The sequence below is a fragment of the Xiphias gladius genome, chromosome 4, assembly GCF_016859285.1.
Source record: "Xiphias gladius isolate SHS-SW01 ecotype Sanya breed wild chromosome 4, ASM1685928v1, whole genome shotgun sequence".
Lineage (NCBI taxonomy): Eukaryota > Metazoa > Chordata > Actinopteri > Istiophoriformes > Xiphiidae > Xiphias > Xiphias gladius.
Genome location: NC_053403.1, coordinates 25,639,575 through 25,660,567, shown reverse-complemented (window position 1 = coordinate 25,660,567; position 20,993 = coordinate 25,639,575). Strand labels below are relative to the sequence as shown.

Sequence of the window (20,993 nt, the reverse complement as noted above, 5' to 3'; positions counted from 1 at the left end):
TGTTTCAGCATTAATTCATGCACAAAAGAGCTCAAACGTGGCTCAGAGTTGACTGACAGTTGACGGTTGCCATTTAGATGGAGGTGGAGTTTTAGGTCAATATGAGGAGAAGATTGTAATCAGGGTCAAAAAAGCAAAAATCTATCAGAGAGATATATCACAAGTAGCTGCTTTTGCCAAATCCAGCAGCCGGACACGCTCTAAAACAGCAGGCGCGGTCAGGAAAACTAGAAAATGTCAAACGAGCTGTTAGACCGGGGAGCTCAAGCCTTGTGGATGAGCGGAAAATCATTTGCAAGGTGGAGAAAAACCCCTTTATGGCTGCAAATGATTTTAGTATCTGTCCACTTACTTTTGAGCCCCTAAAATTTGTGCACTATTTGTTTAGTGGGCTATAGCTCCACCAAAGTTCTTTCTATATTGATGTAAACCAACCCATTGAAGCAGAGACCTGGCACTTTAATGTCGTGTAGGTTATTTTATTTTCAAACCGAATCTGTTGAAGCTCGGCGGCTGAAGAGCAGACGTATGTAGCCGTCCAAATACTTCTGGTCGTGAGTGTATGCTTTTATATTCCTGGCGGAAATGTGCTTCCGTCCGCTTGTCAACGCGTTTTATTTTGTACGTTGAAACCGGAAGTTATTTTCCCACGCGCTAGCCTGGCTGTCATCGGCGGTGCTGATGTGAAGTAGCTACGTTATACATTTTCATAGCAGTCTCGCTAGTGGCCTACTAACACTTGCACATCGTGATAATTTATACGCAGACTCGTTTAGCTTTTAAAAAAAAGTGTCGTCGTAGTATTTAAGCGAGGCGCCAAAGGAAAATTGTATCTCACTAAAAGTCGATAGTGGCTGTTGGCCAGTGAACGCTACGGCAGCGAAAGGCTAATGACGGTAGGCTAAAGTGCTAGCGGTGAGCGTGCCCCGTACCAACCGTATTTTCTCTAACTCGGTGCAGAGGCTCCAGTCACGTCGCTGGCAGCCTGAGGCTCATTACAGCCGCCATGGTGGGAGACCGTGGCACCTGTTAGTAACCGACCTTAACGTCAACGACCTGCGTCTGCGGAGTGTGGAGAAATGAACACGCCGCTCGGCAGGAACGGGTTAATCGGGCTTGCAGTCGGAGCTACGGCCGGCTTGAGCTTGATTGCCTTCATCATTTACCGAGAGATCAGTAAGCGAAGATCCCAGAGACTGGTGCTGGGGGCCCGTCCAGCTCCCCGGCTGTTTGACAGCGCGGACGGAGCGGCGCTGCTGCGGGAGACGCTGGATACTCAGGGTGGGTTGGCTCGGCTCTGCCTGGCACTGACACCAGCTTGCTTGCTTGTGTGTGTGTGTGTGTATGTGTATGTATGTGTGTGTGTCTGTGCGTGTGTGTGTGTCTGTGCGTGTGTGTGTGTCTGTGCGTGTGTGTGTGTGTCTGTCGGTGTGTGTGCGTGCGTGCGTGTGTGTGTGTCTGTCGGTGCGTGTGCGTGTGAGCCTGTGTGTGGAAGAGAGAGAGAGAGACATGCTTGGTGCTAACCGGGTTCGTTTTCATGTTGTTTTGAGGCTTTTAAATGGGCATTTATATAAGCAAGACTTCATCTTTTACCACCCGGAGAATGACAAATGGCCTGGCAATTTCAGCATTTGAAATAATGCCTTCTTTCCGTAGTGGAAAACACTAAGAACCCTTAAAATAAAGCCTTAAATGAGCTCAGTGCCAGGCCTGGGAGGGGGGGTCCTGTCTCCCTAATCGCAGGTGGCTTTGTGCCAGAGTTCTTGTTTATATTAAGTGTTTTGAATCACTCTTAGTTTGACTCCTCACCTGGGACCAGTTTGCCATGGTTTATCCTTCCAGGAGTTATTGCCCCCAACAACACAGCTCCCAGGACAACGCCGACTCCCCCACCACCATTTTTAAGCGGCAGTTCTCTGAGGCCACAGTTGAGGAGCTTAAGGATTAGGTGAACAGTTCAGACATCTGGAATACAACTTCTGCTCGTTTGCTTTGAAAGGAGCCAGTTGAGGTGGTTTCGGGTATCTCATTAAGGTGCCTCCTGGATGCCTCCATCCAAAGGTATTCTAGGGCCCAGGAGGAGACCGGGGGCAGACCCGGGATATGCGATAGGTAGTATGTATCCTATCTGGCACGGGGATGCCTTGGGATCTCCCAGGAGAAGCTGGAGGATGAAGGTAAGGTGAATGACGACCAGGCCCTCTTTCTTAGCCTGCTGCCGCAGCGCCCCAGGCCTGGATAAGTAGGAGAAAATAGATGGATGGATGGATAGATGTTCATGTCAGGAGGGTGGGAGAAAGGTGGTGGGGTGGGGATGCATCTAGAGGGTACAAGACTGACTGACTAAATTTCTAACATGTTCTGTCTCCCTGTCTCCTCTTCCAGAGGCAGAGGCCCAGGAGCAGGCTCTGGCAGCAGTGGAAGCAGTGGTTCAGGGCCTGTCCCCAGAGCAGCAGCTGGAGCTCAGGAACCAGCTGGACCAGGTGCTGAGCTGTGTGGCCTCACTGCGCTCAGAGGTGGCTGAGTTGAGGGGCGGCCTGCAGGACATCGCCCTGCAAATCATTCAGGATGTCAAGTGAGTGACAGTGTGGTGAGCTGTGTGGAATCCACCCCCAATGAACCTCTTCAGAATATGATAACAAACAGTAATTTTTTGGCCAGACCATCATAATCAAATCATATTGTGTAGACAATACACGGTCCAAATCCAAGGTGGTTTACTTTAACCGAGTACCCCGTTCCTATGATCTCCAATAATTCAAAGTGTATCAGGCTAAATTACAGGTGGTATTGCTTTGGTATTTGAGTAATACAATTAGTATAGGCAGGATACATTTTTGATGCAGGTCTGAAGCAGATACATACAGTGTAGGTTGGTCAAACTGTGAGGGGGTTGTGCCTCGTTTAATGTGTTCAATGGGGAAATTGTTTTTTTTTCTTTTGCTCGAAACTTTTCACGGATGTCTCTGATTAAATAAACACACCATGTAGCATGGTCCCGATAATGCATGATAATAGCAAAAAGTTCAAATATACAGCAGACTAAAATCACACAGTGATGCCGGAAATGATCAAAAACCTCAATATTATAGTCGACGAAATTGAGAAAGCACCATAATCTGATAACTAACGAATGACAGAAATTAAGGGTCCTAAAGAGACACTCTTCTTGAGAAAGTGTATGTATGCTTTTGCATGTAAACTAGCTTCCCTCTGATAACTAGAAGATAATTTATTATTCGTCTCTGTTGTACTTAGCCTACATCTCAGATAATTATGCCCATAAATATTGATAAGATCAACCAAAGTCTGGAAATCTTCCATTTTGGCAAAAAAAAATTCTTCCAAAGTTTTTGTTGCATGAAACTTGTGCCAGCAGGATTTCCCATCTCAAGTGAATGCAGCATAAAATCATACAGTGTTTATGCTCGTGTCTGTTCCAAAACAGTAACTGTAAAGCACAGTACTAGGCCTGCACTCAGTCACAGACAATGCGCTCACATTGGAATTATTGCAGATAACTCTCCTCTAGCTCTTCTGTCATAGTCTTTACCAGTCCACCACGGCGGGGAAGGTGTCAATATTAAGTTAACCCTTAGGTTGTGATTACTTTGTGTGGTGCGGCCACTCTCCATGAAGTTATAGTGGAACTTCCACACAACGTTCAGTCGAAGCTACATTTGAACTTATTATTTGAACCTTTGAGCTGGTGCAACGGGCTGCCGGATTTAAGTTTATGGCAAATAACGCACAGTAAGAGCTGATAAGTATCCGTCCATGTAACACTCCACGTGTCTACCGGAACACCTTAAAGTCAGATTTGGCTTTGGCTGAAAGCCACAGAGTGGGGATTAGATTCTCATAGGTTTTTGGTTCCCGAAAGGCTCTAGCAGCCGCATTTTGCACCGTAAGAGAACAGAATGGTACAGTAATGGGGTGAAACATCACAGTAACCCTTCCAAGTGGGGTTGGTTCCCCACATGGAGGTCGTTGGGATCGTTTGACCGATGTGCATGTGTGTTCCTCCTCCTCCACATTCAGGAAGGGAGTGGAGGACAGTCAGCGGGTACGTCGGCGCCGTCATCTCGTCCACAGAGAGCGCACTGACTCCGCCAGCTCCAGCTCCATCTATTTCACTGCCAGCCAGGGCATGGCCAGCACGTATGAAGAGACCAGCGAAGGAGGGTATGTCATGGGTTGGAGGTGTTCAAAAGCAATGCATTCACTTGTTTTTGTGTTGGTGTATTCTTCATCTTGTTTTCCGGGCTTCTCATAGTACACTGATGATACCAGTATGACTTTTTTTTTTTTTTTTTTTTTTAAAGTTGAATTAATTGTTTGTCATTCTGCTCTTTCATAGTCATTTGATCCTTTGCTACTTTGAAATTGTTGGCTAGTGCAGCTTTGAAGTGTTGATCTTTTTTTGTTTTGCCTTTAGTGTCTTTGGTTTGTGGGGCAGATTAGGTGGCAAAAATCCCTAATCTGCCCTGGATCTCAGATAGACTTCTTAACAGGCTTAATCAGCTAATTCTTGTGAGACAATTACAGATGGTTAAATAGCACCATGTGTGGCTAAAGCTTAGCAAGTGACTGACTGACCAACATTCCTTTTTGTCGAGAGTTTTTGAACGAAAGTGGCACTGATTTGAGAAAATGCAAGGTGGTGGCGTTATGCCGTTCCCGGTACAGAGGAGATGAATGTTTGAATGATAGATCCGAGAGTTCGAAGGCTTATCAGAAGCCAAGAGCACTTAATAGCACTATGAGAGAGGTTCACTGCTCTGGAAAGTTATCACACTGACAATCATTTTATCTTCTGTTTTGGCGGTCTGGTGGTAAACAGCAGAAATACATTGTTCACATTACAACAAAGTAAACTACCAGGAATGCACGTCTGCATGTGTTTGATTGGCCAACACAGCACCTTGCTGGATTATGCTGGATTGTGTTGCAGCAAAAGTTGACCCAGGCTAAACCTTTTTAGCAGACCTGCCCTAGTGTTTTTTTTCTTCTGGAGCCCCCTGCATCAGCACCGCCTCTGTGCCATTGCTAATGTCCCATTCAATAAATGTTTTTCACACATTGCGAAAGTTGTTTTTTCTTACATTTTCTCAAACAAATGCAGTTGACCTCGTTTGCATTGGTGTTGATGCTGAGGTCTAAGAAACAGATGTCTCAAAACCTGGACAAATAAAACAGACACTATCTGCAAGGGGAGATACCACCGGAGATAAATCGGAAACTAGTTTTTTGTGATTTGGGTGAATCAACTCTTTAAACAGCAAACTTAATCATCCATCAATACACTCCAGTGTGAAATTGAAGGTGCGGTTTCTTGAATACAGTTACATCTTCTCCCAGCTAAATAATACAAAATGAATAACAGATGATCTTCCATATACAGACGGGTGACAGATTAATTAGGAAAAACCAACATGAAGTGTCTCAGTCAGGTGTTGGGCCCCCACGAGCTGCCAGAACGGCTTCAATGCTCCTTGGCATTGATTCTCCAAGTCTCTGGACTCTACTGGAGGGATGGACACCATTGTTCCAGAAGACGTTCCCTCATTTGGTGTTTTGATGATGGTGGTGGAGAGCGATGTCTACCACATTGGTCCAATATCTCCCATATGTGTTCACTTGGGTTGAAATCTGATGACTGTGAAGGCCACAGCACACGATTCACATCATTTTCATACTCATCAATCCACTCAGTGACCCCTCCTGCCCTGTGGATGGGGGCACTGTCATCCTGTTTCTCCACTCATTTTTCAGGTTTTTCCTTAAATTTGTCACCGTCTGTTTGTCCCAGGTACTCCACCGCCTACGCTGAGTCAGACTACACAGACCGTGACACAGACAGAGAGGAGGGCGAGCGGGAGCCTGAGCAGGAGTCTGAGGAGGAAGAAGACAGGAGCGTTGCCACAGTCCTCACCCTCCGCCAGGAAGACTCTCAGGATGAGGAGGTGGAGGAAGACAGGGAGCTGGAGGATGAGGAGGAGGAGGATGATGAGGGGATGCTGCAGCTGGTGACTGAAGTTCCCAGTGGGGAGCTGGCTCTCCTCCTGGCTCAGATTGACATCCTCCACACAGGAGATGCCAGTTTAAAGGCAGAGGGCTTTCGACTGCTGCTGGACAACAGAGCAGAGGTGAGTAACTGGTTACATGACAGTAAAGTAGTGCTGAAACTATTAATGATAATAAAGACCACAAGAATAGAATAAAGTTTATTTATGTAGCACTTGTCAGAATCAGTGGTTATAAAGTACTTTAGTACAGGTGTGCAGAAATAAATAATTCAGGTTAATATGGTGAAAACTTCAGATGAAATAGTAACAAGTAAAACACCAAATACACGCATATACTGTAAATGGACTGCACTTATACATATATAGCTCTTTTCACACACACACACACACACACACACACACACACACACACACACACACACCAACCAACCATCGACATGCGGACTGGAGGAGCCGGGGATCGAACCTTCTGGTTAGTGGACCACCTGCTCTACCTGAGCCACAGACGCTTGTATGTACAAATGCACACAGACATACACACACAACCTCGCACACATGCGGTTGTGTGACTGCCAGAATAAAATACAATTACAAAAAAGCCCAACGATAAAAGTGAGTTTTAAAGAGCAACTTAAAAGAAGATACTGATTTAGCGAGTCTGAGATTTTCAGCAGTTGATAGAAAAAGAATTGAACCCACCAAGTAAAAATACCCCAAAGTTATAATGAAAAAAAACATTCATAGGCGTAACATTAACAGAGAGAGTAGCTTCAGCCTCATATCTTTTTACTACGCTTTCCTATGTCTAAACTATTCTTAAGGAAAATAACGTTTCACTTGTAAAAACACTGTGTAAATCTTTGAGTACTGACAGGCTGTAGAGGAACCGGCACCAAACAGTCACCAGCAGCTGTGCCTGTAGATGTCAGTCAGGTCACCGGGGCAAACTGAGGAACTGACTGAGGCGCTCGTGGTGCACGCGGTTAAATGCCCCGTTACAACGTGCAGCAGTTTTCGATTTCCTTTCTGTTTTTAGCAAAGACCAAGTCAGTATGTTCACCGTGCAGTCTGGAAACTGTACTAAAATGAAAACTACAACAAGTGTTTTACTCAGGCTCGGTTCAATTTAGTTTGACCGCGGGCGCCATGTGATGTTTGTGGCTTGTCTTCTGACAGTAGTGGCCTAGCACCATATTTCTATCACAGTCATTTTCAGGCTAATCTGAGTTCCAACATGGGCGTCACGACGTGTGTAGTGTGATCACCAAAAGTGGATGGGAAAAGTAATTCGATTACAGTATAATGTACTCAAGTAATGAATTACCCTGAACGCTGAGTGGCGGTTTTCTGATTCTGTGTCTGCAGTATGGAGACAGCAGGGAGTTTCTATGGCGACTGGCTCGGGCCTACAGTGATATGTACGAATCCACTGAGGACAAACAAGAGAAGAAGACCTATGCACAACAAGGTAATCCACACACACACACACACACACACACACAAATAGCCTGATATAATTCGATTCGATTCAATTCAGTTTTATTTATATAGCAGCCAGGTCATAACAGATGTCATCTCAGGGCACTTTTCATGTGGAGCAGGTCTAGACCGGACTCTTTATAGTTATATATACAGAGACCCAACATCCCCCCATGAGCAAGGACTTGGCGACAGCGGCAAGGAAAAAGTCCCTTTTTAACAGGTAGAAACCTGGAACAGAACCCGGCTCATGGTGGGGGGGGGGTCAATGATATCCGACACAGTAATCCGACTAAAGAGAAAAAGGGTACAGGTTGGATCTTCAACATCTTCAACAATTGTTGGGATTAAACTGTGAGCTGGTGTTGCAGGTCGCGAGGAGGCAGAGCTGGCCCTGAAGAAGAACGGCCTGAACGCTGAGTGTCACAAATGGTACGATGAAGAGCACGTGGGTCCATTAAAACCTTTTCTCGATATTGCTCCCACCAGTGATCATTGGGTTAATCTTTGATGTCCCGGTAACTGTTCGTTTTTGGCTCCAGGTTTGCTGTGCTGACAGGACTGACCTCACAGCAGGAGACCATGCACGGAAAACTGAAGAGCAGCCACATACTGAAGGTAACGCAGGCACACCTACAGGGTGCCCCATTCAGACGGACAGTGTGACGCAGGGTACGCCCGCACGGGGGTCTGTCTGAAGAGGTTGGCCCAAGTCAGCTGACCCTCCTTGGGAACCCCCTTCCTCACATAGGGCAGATGCTGGCCAGAGAAAGGGGCAGAGAGAGAGAGTGTGTGGGGGGGGGCAGGACGCTTTTACCTGGTAAAGAATTCAGTGCAATTCTGTGGTTTATCATCAAAGTGTGTAAACCTACACTGCAGACTGAGTCACTGCTGACAGTGAGAAGCAGGGGGACGGCTGTCTGCTAGAGAGGGGGCCACCGTGGCTCAAACACACCGTCTGAAAGTCATAGCAGTGAATGGCCCCTTCATATTTCACTAATGTTTGGATCCCTGTTCCTTTTGGGTTTCTTTCTAATCCTGAGGGAGGTGTAGAGAACTCGACTGATGTCTTTTCTCCACCCAGGAGCACCTGGACCGTGCTATCGCCCTCAGAGAAGATGACCCCGTGTGTTTCTACCTGCTGGGTAGATGGTGCTACGAGGTGAGACGAGGGGTTTGCTGACTCTGGTCTTATCAGATGCAGATGTCATCATCCCAATATCCATATGTAAATACCGTCAACTAAAGGCAGCCACGTCCAAAGTCAGAGTGTTTGATTGGTTTGTCTGTGTCTCTGCAGGTAGCCACTCTGGACTGGTTGGAGAGGAAGGCGGCTGCTGCCCTGTACCAGAGCCCCCCCTCCTCCACGCTGCACGACGCCCTCGAGAACTTCCTCAAGGTACGGGTCCACGCGCTTCAAGTAAAGTAAAATGCACCACTGAAAGCCACGTGAGAGGGTTCACTCCTCTCATTGGTCAGATGTGTGTGGGGCGGGAACGTAAACGTATAACAGGAAGAGGGTCGTGACGAAGCTTCTGTCTGCCCTAATATCAGGAAGGCGACGTACTTCGTTGTTGGTCCAGGTCAGACCTCGATTTCTTCTCCGCTTGGCCGCTAGCAGCTGTTGACTTTGCTCATGTCATTCCAAATGAACCACTTCAAAATGTGTTTGTGCCCAGACCTAGACCACCTCCACTAAAGGGTTTTGGTACGGTTGTTTTGGTCCACACCGGAGTACGATGGCTTTGTTTTATTAGGTGGAAAACCTAATAATAGCGTGTCAACTTTGCAACCCACCACTTGCTCCGACGATGAATGTGACTCTGCTCCCGTTGAGACATTTATCTGCAGCTGGCGAAGACTAAACTTCTTGTCCAGCCACTGCATCACTCTTCCTTTGTCAGTTTATCATTTGCGTGTTAGTGAGTATATGTAAAAGGGACCGCACAGATCAGCATTGTTAGATAAGGAGAAGAATGTAACAGATCCAATGTTTCCTGGGAGTCTAGCAGGGGCTAGTTTGCTGCCCGTGGCTTTTACATTCAGATAAAAACATCGTTGGCGGTCGGGCCCCTGCCGTCTGCTCTCCCACAGTTCTTTTGCCTTTGCGATAAAAAAGTATCATCAGTGGTATTCCTGCCAGTATTTCTAGTATGAGACACAGGAAACAAAGGGAGAGAGAACAAAGGTTCCCGGCTGGAATCAAACCAGGGACGTGCGGTGACATGCTACTTGTCTTAAAACACTCACTCGCCAGAGAGCACCTTGCCCACAATGCAAAGGTGAACGTGGCGTAGCGTTCAGTGGGTCTTGACTGTTAATCGGCCTTTCATTTTAGATGAATATTCTCCACGGAGGTGTGATCGTAAAACAGAGTGTTTCCATTCAGTCTCTTGTCTTGTGTCTTGTGTGAACTTCTAGGCAGAAGAACTGAGTCCGGGTTTCTCCAAGACAGTGAGACTTTACATCGCAAAGGTAAAGAATCGGCTCCCTCATCCTGGAGAGTCATTCGACAGGTGATACAGTCGAGCGATTGCAGACACAGGTTTATTGGAACTGTTTACCGAGCGATTGTTAAATACACTGCGCAGGACTGACCATCCGAACACGACACACGCACACACACACACACACACACACACACACACACACTGCTGGAGTCGGTGGCACTTCGGTCACATTCAGCCGCGTGAAATCCTGCACAAACCTCATAATCATCCCATTCAGACACTTTCTTTATTATTTAGGTAATCCAGGTGATTGCTGTTGCATCCATGGTGACAGTGCAAACAGGAAGTGCTAGCCGCTGATGTAGCGTGGCTTTTCATGATCTAGATTTGTCACTGTAAGCCAGTTAATAGGCTAAAAAAAAAACAACAACCCAGATTTAAGCCACGGACTCCAATTTTTGGTTTTGTTTGTTTGGCCCAAAGCTTGATGGGAACTGTAGTTCAAAACTTTACGTCACAAATAGAAATAAGAAAAAGGAAAACAAGAGTAAATGTAAATGCATGAAGATGATCTTTTTACGTTTTACATTTTTTTGACAATACCGAGGCTCAGAATGTCCCATCGACCTGGTTCTTGTCTCTTTGGGACACAAACACTCTCCTCTGTTTATTCATACACAAAAACTTGCCCAGAAAAAAAAAGAGAGGAGAAAAAAAAAAACGAGTGAAAACTGAGCAAAATCAGGAGAGGGTTCAGAGGGTTAAAGGCAGGCAGTAAGCAATGGACTGTGTTCATCAGTGTGTTGTGATTTTAAGGACTATAAGACTAATCATGTCGTCTGGTTCCTAGTGCCACAAGGAGCTGGGAAACATCTCTGAGGCCACAAACTGGACCGAGCTGGCTCTGAAGATGTCCACCGGCACCAATGACGTAAGAGCACAAATCACCCTCCCGACCTGAACTCTGCATGCCGCAGCTGTTTGGGCAGGAGCGTGGAATACTGAAAAGTTGTGCACGGAGCTCAGTGCTGCAGAATGCAATGAAAGTGACCTGTTTGAAGTAAAAATAATGTAACTGCACGTCACACAATTATCTCTATCTGTTGTTGCCTCCTCTTCGTTTCCAAGGATGAAGAAACGTCTAAACTGGAGGCTCAGCTCCGGATCTTAACTAACAGAAAAATCTGACCGATTCCTTTCAACGGAGGTCCAGCAGAGGGAGACACTCAGTCGATGGCACTGATTGGCCAGTCAGGTCGCCAATCTGTGATCTTCCAGTCAGATGGGCAGTGCAAATGGCACACTAACTTTCTCTCCCCTCATTGGTTGATATCTTTGTTATGATGTCACTGTGAAATGATATGGAGTTAATGATGTTTATTTATTTTCTGCAGACTTTATTATTGTGGCTTAACTGAGTTGGTATCAGTATTATGGCTTGTAGTGTGTATGGTATCATAATGTTTATTTTATTTTTTTACTGAAAATCAGTGATTAAACACAAGTAGGTTTTATTTTCAGCACCGTCACGGGAATGCAATGGGATCAGTTCACCCAAATGACATGACGACAGAACAGACGTGTCCACGCTTCCCTCCAGTGATTATATAGTCATGCAGATGGTTTTGCTTTTTGGTCCAGAGACCAATTTTAGAGACAGATATGTCAAAGCCTGGACAAATAAAACTATCTGCATGGCTACATACCACTAGCTTTTTATTTAGATTTTTGGAAGAAATCGAGAACTTCCTTCAACAGTGGAACCTCAGTCGCTCTTTGTCAAATGTGTTTTGTGGAGGTGAACGACACTTCATTAATGTAGATGTAGTGATAACATTGTAGTATTTTGATCAGAATCTGTTTCTAAAACCTGATTGGCTCTTTTTGACATTACTGACATCACCCCCCCCCCCCCAAAAATAGATAGTGTAGTATAAAGCAACTGCACTGGACCGCGTGCAGTTTGAATCCTTGCCGCCATCAGTAAACGAACACGCTGCATGGAGCCTTCCGTTTGGTTGTGACTGTGAAAAGTATCCTAACATTTTTGTAGCCTAACTTTCCTTGGGTGTTTTTACATTCCTGTTATTTTCCTGAAGTGAAAGTAAAGCTGCAGTTTTCAATCGGGTTCTTCGTTTGTGATCTAACATCACTTTAATGGAACTTTGTTTTCTGTTCTCTTGATTTTAATTCTGTTGACGTTACCTTTGCAGTCACTGCGAGAAAACTGAATATCATGAATGAAAATGTCATTTCCACAATATTCTGACCACCCCATTAAAAGTTAACATGCACTTAAGTGACACATGGATTACATTTAATAAAATTCGCTCTTTGCAGTAGTTGAATGTGTTTCTCAACCAAACATCCAACAACAATGTGGTATCAGCTGACACATTAGAAAACCCTTGGATGATGAGGTAAACAAGTGGATTTAATAGTACAAGAAATTCAATTTAGCTACGAAGCGTACACAGTGGTGGTGTGGCTGGAGAGAAATGAAAACAGGAATTCTCAGAAAAAATGCTTCACTGTCACACATCCAAAAGAAAAGACACCACTCAACAGAAAAGAAAATATCACAAATTATTTAAAATACTTTTTACAACTTATTTTTTTTTAACCACCCCATTGATGAAGATGCAGAAGTGCACAGCATTCAACAAAGAAAAGAAATTGGAGACCTTTTCTCTAATTAGGACTTAGCATCTCATCATTACAGGTCGAATTGTTAAATGATAAAGAACCCAGGCCTTTTTGGTTATTATGTAATAAATGTCATGTTGCTATACTTTGAATGTCATCGTGAGACTTTTTGTAATTACGGAGATGCTTAGTCGTAACTATGAGCTACTATGTCATAATTGCAGGAAAACATTGTTTCTTTGTCCCTCGTTGACGGCAGAGTGCAGAAAACACAACTTTTCATCTTGCTGTTGCATCGCTGAGCTCCATGAGGCCACGTGTGCAGCCCAGACCATCTTAGCGACTCTGCCTCAATGAGGCCAACTCAAAATCCCGTCAGCCCATCGTCAGTCCGAGGCTTTGTGGGAAGGCAGTAGTATGGCTGAAGGTCATACACTCAACACTGTAGTCCAAGGGACAAGTCAGCAGGTGTGACGGTACGCCTACCACCACCCCGCCGCTTCCTGCCTCTGCCCCACTCAGTCCTTGGCATCGCCCACCCCGTCAGCGTTGATGGCGAACATGGCTTCAGCCTCCGGCAGGCAGGGCGAGTCGTAGATTTTACAGATCCGTGTCTCTCCTCGACCTTTCCTCAGGTACAGACTGCAAGAATAAGACCGGTTTTAAAAACAGCATTATGTGAGATGGACCAAACCACGTTGTCATCAAGCTGCAGCCATCAGAGCCTTCCAGCTGCTGTGACGTGTTGTAACTTAGCTTTCCCTATAAACGCACTCCTGTGCCCTGCTACCAAGCCTTATTAACCATTTATTAGATATAAAGATTCATCGCCATATTTTTGGAATGTTTTACAGATACTCAAATACTGTACGTAGGGAGCACACCAGGGGTCCTAGAACAGATCCCTGAGGAAATCCCCTGCGGATCCTTAAGAAGTCAGAATTTATACCATCGAGAAATACAACTCTGGTTCTGTCAGTGAGGTGAGTCCTAAGAGTAACAAATGAGGGAGATGAGTCTGATCAACAGTACCAAATGTTTTGCTTAAAGCAGCAGAGATGGAATGATGTCATTAAGCCTAGTGCTGCAGCAGAAGCAGTGGCACGCCCAGAGCTAAAGTTGGACTGACAAAACATTTAAAATTAAATGTTTCAAAAAGCATTACCTAGCTTTTCCAGCATTTTGGATAGGCATGGTAGCTATTTAAATGGTGTGTGTTACCTCCTTTATGCAGTGGTAAGACTACAGCAGATTTCCAGATGTTTGGTACAGTGAGCGGACGAGACAATGAATGGAGCGGCCAGTTGTAAGAGCCTCGGGTTAAGCTGATGAGCTCGGTTGGCTGCGTTCGAGTTGATAGTGGACGGTAAATCAAAAACGTCCAGTAAAAGGAAATCTTATTTAATCCTCACTGCACGGCGCTTCGTCAGAGACGGTGGTGGCGGAGGCGGAGAATCGCCGCTTCGTTCAAAGTGTCTCGGCACGCCGTCGGGAGGAATGAAGAAAAAAAAACACACTGCATCGCTCACCGTGTGGTGGAGGCGTGAGCCAGAATGTTGCCACCGATGGGTTTCTTGGGATCTGCAGAGAACATCGCTGCCCCGTCCACCTGAGCTACAACCTGGTTGGTTATCACCACGGCAACGCCAAACTGTTGCGACACAGATCAGACAGAGATATTCACGTTACAGACTTCCTGGGTTGACCCGCAGCTGCGTGAGGACTGTGGAGATTCAATATAAGTTTACAAAGTTGAACATATGAGTGGGTCTCCTCAGTATCCTGGATCCTTTTTTGCTCTGTCCTAATACAGTCGGAGCACATGACATGACCAGACAACCAGGACATCTTAGACTCCAAGTAGCTTCTGAGAGTCCACCTGCAGCCAGCCCGGCCGCCTACCTCGTCTGCCAGCCTGAGCAGCATCCGGAGGAAGCGTCCCAGGTGTCCCTGTCTGGCCGACAGCTCTCCTCTACCCGAGTAGTCCGTTCTGTACAGAGCAGTGGCACTGTCCACTATCAGCAGAGCATACCTGAGAGGGAGAGAGAGAGGGGGGAGGGGAGAGCACGAGAGAGAAAGAGAGAGAGAAAAAGAGAGAGAGCGAGGGAGAGAAAGAAGGAGAGAAAGAGAACGCGAGAGAGAGAAAGAGCAGAGGGGAGGGGGGGAGAGAGAGCGAGAGAAAGAGAGCAGGGAGGGGGGGAGAAAGAGGGAGAGAGAGAGGGAGAGAGAGAAAAAGAGAGAGGGAGAGAGAGGGGGGAGAGAGAGCGAGAGAAAGAGCGGGGAGGGGGGGAGAAAGGGAGAGAGAGAAAAAGAGAGAGGGAGAGAGAGAAAGAGAGAGAGAGAAAAAGAGAGAGGGAGAGAGAGAAAAGAGAGAGGGAGAGAGAGGGGGGAAGAGGGGGGGGGGGAGCGCGAGAGAATGAAAGAGGGAGAGAAAGAAAACACAAGAGAGAGAATGAGAATGAGAGAGCGAGAGAAAAAGAGAGAGAGCGAGAGAAAAAGAGAGAGCGAGAGAGAGAGAGAAAGAGAGCAGAGGGGAGGGGGGGAGAGAGAGCGAGAGAAAGAGAGCGGGAGAGAGAGAAAGAGAGAGAGAAAAAGAGAGAAAGCGAGGGAGAGAGAGAAAGAGAGGGGGGGGGGGGAGAAAGAAGGAGAGAAAGAGAACGCGAGAGAGAGAAAGAGCAGAGGGGAGGGGGGGAGAGAGAGCGAGAGAAAGAGAGCAGGGAGGGGGGGGGGAAGGGAGAGAGAGAAAAAGAAAGAGAGAGAGAGAAAAAGAGAGGGAGAGAGAGAAAGAGAGAGAGAGAAAAAGAGAGAGGGAGAGAGAGAAAGAGAGAGGGGGGGAGAGAGTGAGAGAGCGAGAGCGCGAGAGAATGAAAGAGGGAGAGAAAGAAAACACAAGAGAGAATGAGAATGAGAGAGCAAGAGAAAAAGAGAGAGAGCGAGAGAAAAAGAGAGCGAGAGAGAGAAAAAGAGAGCGAGAGAGAGAAAGAAAGAGAGAGAGAAAGAGAGTCAGCTGCAGGGATACACACCAGGACCAGGATCCTGTGCACACTTCAAATAACTGCTGTTACTGGACATAATCAAGATGCAGGGACAAGAATACATAGAAGAGCTTAGTGGCTAAATGTACACAGAATTATTACGCTTACATTATTTATACACCAGTTCAGCTTCAAAAAGCAGCAAGTACTTCCCTTCATTGAATGAATGATCACAACTATCAGAAAGTGGTTGCATTACCTACAGTTTATTAGGAGACAGGCCTCTCCTACCACCAGCTGTATTCAAAGAAAGATTTTTTAATGAATACAGAACTAACTCACTGTAACTATTGTCATGACTAGAAAAGACTGATTAGAAACTGCTGCTCCATTTCCTTTGTAGTCCGGCAAATTATTTTTTACGTTTGATGTTGGGGGAAAAGTTCATTCATTAAATGAATTTAAAACAATATTTGACGACATGGGACATACTGTATGTGCCATAGTGACCCCAAATTAGAGGGACCGAAGGATCAGGCCCGGTCCGTCTGCCTGTTAAAAAACTAGATCTTAACATCCCACTGAGAAGCCTTGAACACAGCTTCGACGAAGGATGGGTTGTAGCTTTATTCCAGTTTCCGACACAACGATGATCATATGTGAGGCCCTGTCCCGTTTACCTGTCTGTACGTCACTAAGCGGATCTCCGATGTTGCTGGTTGCGTTGTGACAAAAGACAGGGGAGTGATGAGACTGCTCCTTTCCGGCACATCATCATTTCCATTTACTGGCCAACTACAACTCTGCGTTCAGGTCTGAGGAGTCACACCCATCGACTGAGGGTGAAAATGAATTGCGGGGGATGTACTGTAGTCAAGTCAGTAACCAGCTTGGCCGGTCCGGAATCTTATTCCAAGGATTTCAGCCACCAAGATTAGTATTGACTGTATCTGTTGGAGACTTCCTGATGACTCTCCATGTAGTGTTTCCATCCGTTTGCACCGTTCGTTCTAAGGCCTAACAACTCCACAATTTACATATGGTTACACACAACCGCGTGTCAAGCGTGTTCTGAAAGCAAAAACGTTTTATGCTGACCGACCTGGACTCAGCCATCATGGCAGAGGCTTGATACAGCAGCTGGGTCTGATGGTCTGTGTTAAAGGCTCGAGCGTAGGCCACGTTGTCCAGAACATCACTGCCCACAAGTCCGTACCTGATGACACAGAGATGGGAAGTCGCAGGAAACACCAGGCGTTTCTATTACTTCAAAATCCAGACCCTTCCACTGTTTTCTTCCCTGAAGGGGCGAAACCTCCAGCAACACTTGAAGTATGAAGAGACCAACGTGTTTCAGCGCGTGGCCTTCATCGGCCGACGAGGTGCTTACTCACCTCTCGGCTACAGCGAGGAGTCTCTCTGGTCTGAAGGTTCCCTCTGTGTCAATGTACATGGCTTTGCCTTCTCCACCCCCCTGATCAATGGGCAGCTGTGGACACACGGGACAGTGCAGTAACAAGTCATTTTAAATTTCTACACACCTTCTTCGAAACACATTTAATGACTGGATTTTTTTCGGTTTTAAGACTGAAAAGTGAGTCGTTTGAGGTCCCCCCCCCCACCTGCCTCCTCAGCCATTGCATTCTTACAAAACGCTCTGAGTGCATTACACAACTTCTCGGCTCTCTCAGCGCAATAACTGCTCTCTCTGGAGTCAGTGTGGACTGTACCTGGCAGGTGACAGCAAGTGTGTGGCACAGCTGGGTCTTCCCCGTCCGAAACTCTCCAAACATCTCTGTGATGGAGCCCGTCTCAATCCCACCTGTAGGGGAAACAGGAATCAAATGAGCAGAGTTTCGCTCCCATCTGTGACTACTGTGTTCACCTAACACGACCTGGGTCTAATGTACGGCAGATCTCAGAATGGACCTTGGGACACATGGTTAAGTTAAGCACTGACAATCAGGCTGAATGTCATGAGAGATGTGCAGACCTTGTAGTAGTTTGTCGAGCTCCTTGGAGCCTGTAGAGACCTGGATGATTTCTGCTCTCCTCTGGTGGAACTCAGTGGCTGTGGTGAAGCCCATAGGCACCAGTTTGGCTGCTTCAGCCTGAGAGTGAAAGTAAAAAACGAGAAGATAAATAAAAATCAGATCTCAAGAGTAAATTGTCTGCAAAGTCTCTACCCTCGATAGTAAGTTATTACTAGGCGTTGTAGATATAGTTTAAAATATCTACTGAATGGCCTGTTTTTCTCAGCTTCACTCCAAAAAGGATTTGGGTTGATGCCTTTGGAGAAACTGTCAAACCAAGGATCTGCAAACTTTGCTGGCAGCTCCCACTAAATGTAAACTGCTTGATTCAAATTCAATTTTTGAGAGCTACCAGTGGGGCCTGCTGACCTTCGTATGACTTCTGCCTAGGAAGGGTTCATGCTCCCGTCTGAGTGAAGGAGAGAACATCAGCTGATGTCTGTTTTTTAACCAGTTCATCCATGGCCTTGCCAGACCATTATGACGGTGAGCCACTTATTTCCAAATGTGCCACTGCATACTGCCCACAATTGCCCAATTTACTAATTGAATAATCTGCGCAGTAAACGCATTTGTCGTTTAGAAGAAAAAAAACAAAAACAAAACTCCACCAGTATCAAATATTACTACATACTGGTGACAGAAGGAAAATGAAAGGCTGCATCAAGACTGTCCAGCCAGAGCTCATGAACTACTCTGGGCCTTGGAGTAAGACGGCTGCTGTTTCTTACCAGAACTTTGTCAGCTTTGGCCTCGCTGATGCCCTTGATGTTGAGCAGCTCCTTCTTGGGTGCATAGGCCACCGCCTCAATAGTGTGGAAACCTGCATCCTCCAGCTTCTTGATGTCGCTGGCACTGATTCCACATTGCTGCAATGGGAAATAGTGGAACGAGAGACGGCTGCATGTAAAACTCACTAGGGGATCAGGGAATGTTACACTAGGGTTTCTGCGCAGTTCACCGAGGTACATGTGAGACTTCTAGGACCATTTTAATACCAGGTAGAATGCAAATTAATAGAAGTTTCACAAGCATACTGTCCCAAGTATGATGGAAAACTAGTTGGGACAATATTGCGTGAAGTTATTACAATATCAGATTTTTCAGTACTTCCCAGCAGTAAATAACAATAATTCCTACTGACGCAATCAATCGAATGAACACGACCTGGACCGGGTTAGCAGCACAAAATAGATGGATGGATGAACCTGCTAAAAATTAGGATTTCGCTTACGTTCTTGCTAAGATCAACACTTGCCCATTCTGAGCCGCTGAGCTTCCGATGTAATCGTAGAGACGGTGTTCGCTGCAGGTCTGGTGGTGCTGACTAAACAGCCTCCCACAGCACAACCCACTTTTAGTTTACAGGCGTAGAACATCTGACAGCTGTAATCGCATACAGAAACACGTACAACTAACTTTACTGCCTACAGCAGCCAACAGACATCTCACACTTTTGTAAATTAAAAACTTTGACTTTTCAAGACCTTGCGGGATAATTTACGAGGTGGTGTCGGTTTCACTATTACAAAGCAATGAAGTCAAACAAAGGATCTGCACACTTTGCTGGCAGCTCCCACTAAATGTAAACTGCTTGATTCAAATTCATTTTTTGAAAGCTACCAGTGGGGCCTGCTGATCTGCCTATGACTTCTGCCTAGGAAGGGTGGCGTCGGTATCCGAGGCTTCTTTCACTATTACCAAGCAATGACGTCTAAACCACTGTTCATGATAACGTTTAATATTATATACATTATAATGGTCCTAGTATTTTAATTTGCCATCAGTAGTTGTTGGGTATTAGCAACACTCGCACTGACCAGGAAACAGACCTCAGAGCCGTAGCTGGTCCCCGAGAAACTTCTACCAAAGGTCATGAGTCACACGTCCATCTGCTACAAGTTCAAGCTGGGTGGAGGGCGGTCTCCGTACTCACCACAACTCTGAGCCTGCAGAGGGTCCCTGACCGGCTTCATGGAGTTAAATTAGGACTAAAAAGTGAAAAGGTTCACCCGGCCCACTTCCCATTCAATTCAAACATGGTTACACTACAATGGCTGCAGATCTGCTGAAGGAAGGGCTCGTTTAGTAGCCACTTCTATTACCGGTAGTTTGCTCCCCCAGACAGAAAAAGTGGGAATTTACATTTCAGTGCTTGTAAGAAACTGTTCAAAGGCAACCAGCTGCACTCAGACTACATACCTCCAGTCTGCACAGAGGCTGTGGTCCGTAGTTTTCTTCCTCCTCCACCTCTGCCTCCAGCCTGGCCTCGCTCCTCATAGCCATGGTCTTTAGTATGGAAATCTGGTCCACAGAGAGGAGGAAGAAGCTCAGTGGCCGACGTGTGACAGGTCACGACACTGTTGTGTTGACTACAGTGAGCACGAGGGCTGAGTGATGGAACGACCACAGATGTGGTCCGGGGTTTGCTCATAATTCTGTAACTGCGCTTTCCTGACCTCAGAGACTGGGCAACAGTTGCGGGAGACATGCCTCCTAACTGTGACGGTCTTAGCTGAACGTAGTGGGCACTGACCTATTGCCTTTATTTACGTGGTTTCCCTGTGCACAAGACTCGGGATGTGACCACTGTATGACCGTACCCCTGTTTAGGAAAACGCTTTGCAAACTTAGGCTACTCCGAGCAACCCGCTAGCAAGTCAACGGACTGGCGTTGACAAGTTTTAAATCATCTGTTAACGTAACGTACCGGTAAAAACAACGAAACAAGGCCACCCAGTCTGTCCTCTGTCGACATTGGCTTTATTTTAATACTCACTGGCATTTCAGCACATTTACTCAAGCTATGAGCTTGTTAGCATTAGCGCTGTTCTCGCATCAGTTGGCTGCATTTCAGCCGCGGAGCTAGCTGGCAACGCTTCTGGGCGGCCAGGTAACACGCTCGACACAAGTTAATACTAATGTCTGACCGGCGTATTGTGAACATATGCCGTACAGGTGGGCTTTGGTCTTACAGAGCTGCCGGTGGCACCTACCTGCTGCTTCTTGTCTCTGCAAACTCTGCCGTTTGATAACCAAAGATCCCGCGCGCAAGGAGCCGTACGCAATAAACAAACGTAATGACGTTGGACACCCATTTCTTCTTCTCCCGCGGGTTTCCTGATTGGTCAAGCCAGGATCAATCTCTCCTTCAAAGTAAAAGCTCAGAGGGTTATTCTCATTTTGAAAATCCTAACAGGAAGTCATTTGTTTAAAAACTCTGACCAACCGGACATGATTTGAAATACTGTGTACTCTTGGTACAGTGGAGGACCTGTTGATTATTTCCTTGTTCTTTTATTAACATTTGATTTGAGTGTTCGATTATTCTAGTATTTGCTTTGTTTACGTTATAAAAGTGTTGGAGTATTTTCTTTTGCC

General features: G+C 46.1%; 2 protein-coding genes across 4 annotated transcripts; one reads left to right on the top strand and one right to left on the bottom strand.

Annotated features, from left to right (window-relative positions):
* Positions 1 to 611: 611 nt before the first annotated feature.
* Positions 612 to 11,691, top strand: rmdn3 (regulator of microtubule dynamics 3). 2 transcript variants are annotated; one of them, XM_040124694.1, is made up of 12 exons: positions 612 to 1,281; positions 2,386 to 2,575; positions 4,042 to 4,185; positions 5,813 to 6,149; positions 7,395 to 7,497; positions 7,880 to 7,940; positions 8,051 to 8,126; positions 8,593 to 8,670; positions 8,809 to 8,907; positions 9,930 to 9,983; positions 10,809 to 10,889; positions 11,087 to 11,691. In XM_040124694.1, the coding sequence occupies exons 1-12, from the start codon at positions 1,080 to 1,082 to the stop codon at positions 11,144 to 11,146; spliced, it is 1,485 nt and encodes a 494-aa protein (XP_039980628.1). In that variant the 5' UTR covers positions 612 to 1,079; the 3' UTR covers positions 11,147 to 11,691. The 2 variants fall into 2 exon arrangements, with proteins under 2 accessions (XP_039980628.1, XP_039980629.1); XM_040124695.1 differs by having other exon boundaries at positions 9,930 to 10,024.
* A 683-nt stretch (positions 11,692 to 12,374) lies between these two features.
* On the bottom strand, positions 12,375 to 20,723 carry rad51 (RAD51 recombinase). Of its 2 annotated transcripts, none has more exons than XM_040124696.1 (10): positions 20,609 to 20,723; positions 19,815 to 19,916; positions 18,344 to 18,481; positions 17,573 to 17,690; positions 17,310 to 17,401; positions 16,974 to 17,068; positions 16,682 to 16,795; positions 14,507 to 14,636; positions 14,134 to 14,255; positions 12,375 to 13,246 (listed from the first exon to the last, which is right to left on the bottom strand). In XM_040124696.1, exons 1-10 carry the CDS (start codon positions 20,708 to 20,710, stop codon positions 13,123 to 13,125), a joined length of 1,137 nt encoding a protein of 378 aa, XP_039980630.1. In that variant the 5' UTR covers positions 20,711 to 20,723; the 3' UTR covers positions 12,375 to 13,122. The 2 variants fall into 2 exon arrangements, with proteins under 2 accessions (XP_039980630.1, XP_039980631.1); XM_040124697.1 differs by lacking the exon at positions 20,609 to 20,723 and adding an exon at positions 20,392 to 20,602.
* Between the last annotated feature and the right edge of the window lie 270 nt (positions 20,724 to 20,993).

Coding starts and splice junctions, on each gene's coding strand:
- rmdn3 (XM_040124694.1), top strand. CDS start 1,080: ATGAACACGCCGCTCGGCAGGAACGGGTTAATCGGGCTTGCAGTCGGA. Junction 1,282..2,385: donor GGAGACGCTGGATACTCAGG/GTGGGTTGGCTC, acceptor CTCCTCTTCCAG/AGGCAGAGGCCCAGGAGCAG. Junction 7,941..8,050: donor AACGCTGAGTGTCACAAATG/GTACGATGAAGA, acceptor TTTTGGCTCCAG/GTTTGCTGTGCTGACAGGAC.
- rad51 (XM_040124696.1), bottom strand. CDS start 20,710: ATGGGTGTCCAACGTCATTACGTTTGTTTATTGCGTACGGCTCCTTGC. Junction 17,691..18,343: donor CCAAAGCTGACAAAGTTCTG/GTAAGAAACAGC, acceptor TTTCACTCTCAG/GCTGAAGCAGCCAAACTGGT. Junction 17,069..17,309: donor CACTTGCTGTCACCTGCCAG/GTACAGTCCACA, acceptor GTGTGTCCACAG/CTGCCCATTGATCAGGGGGG.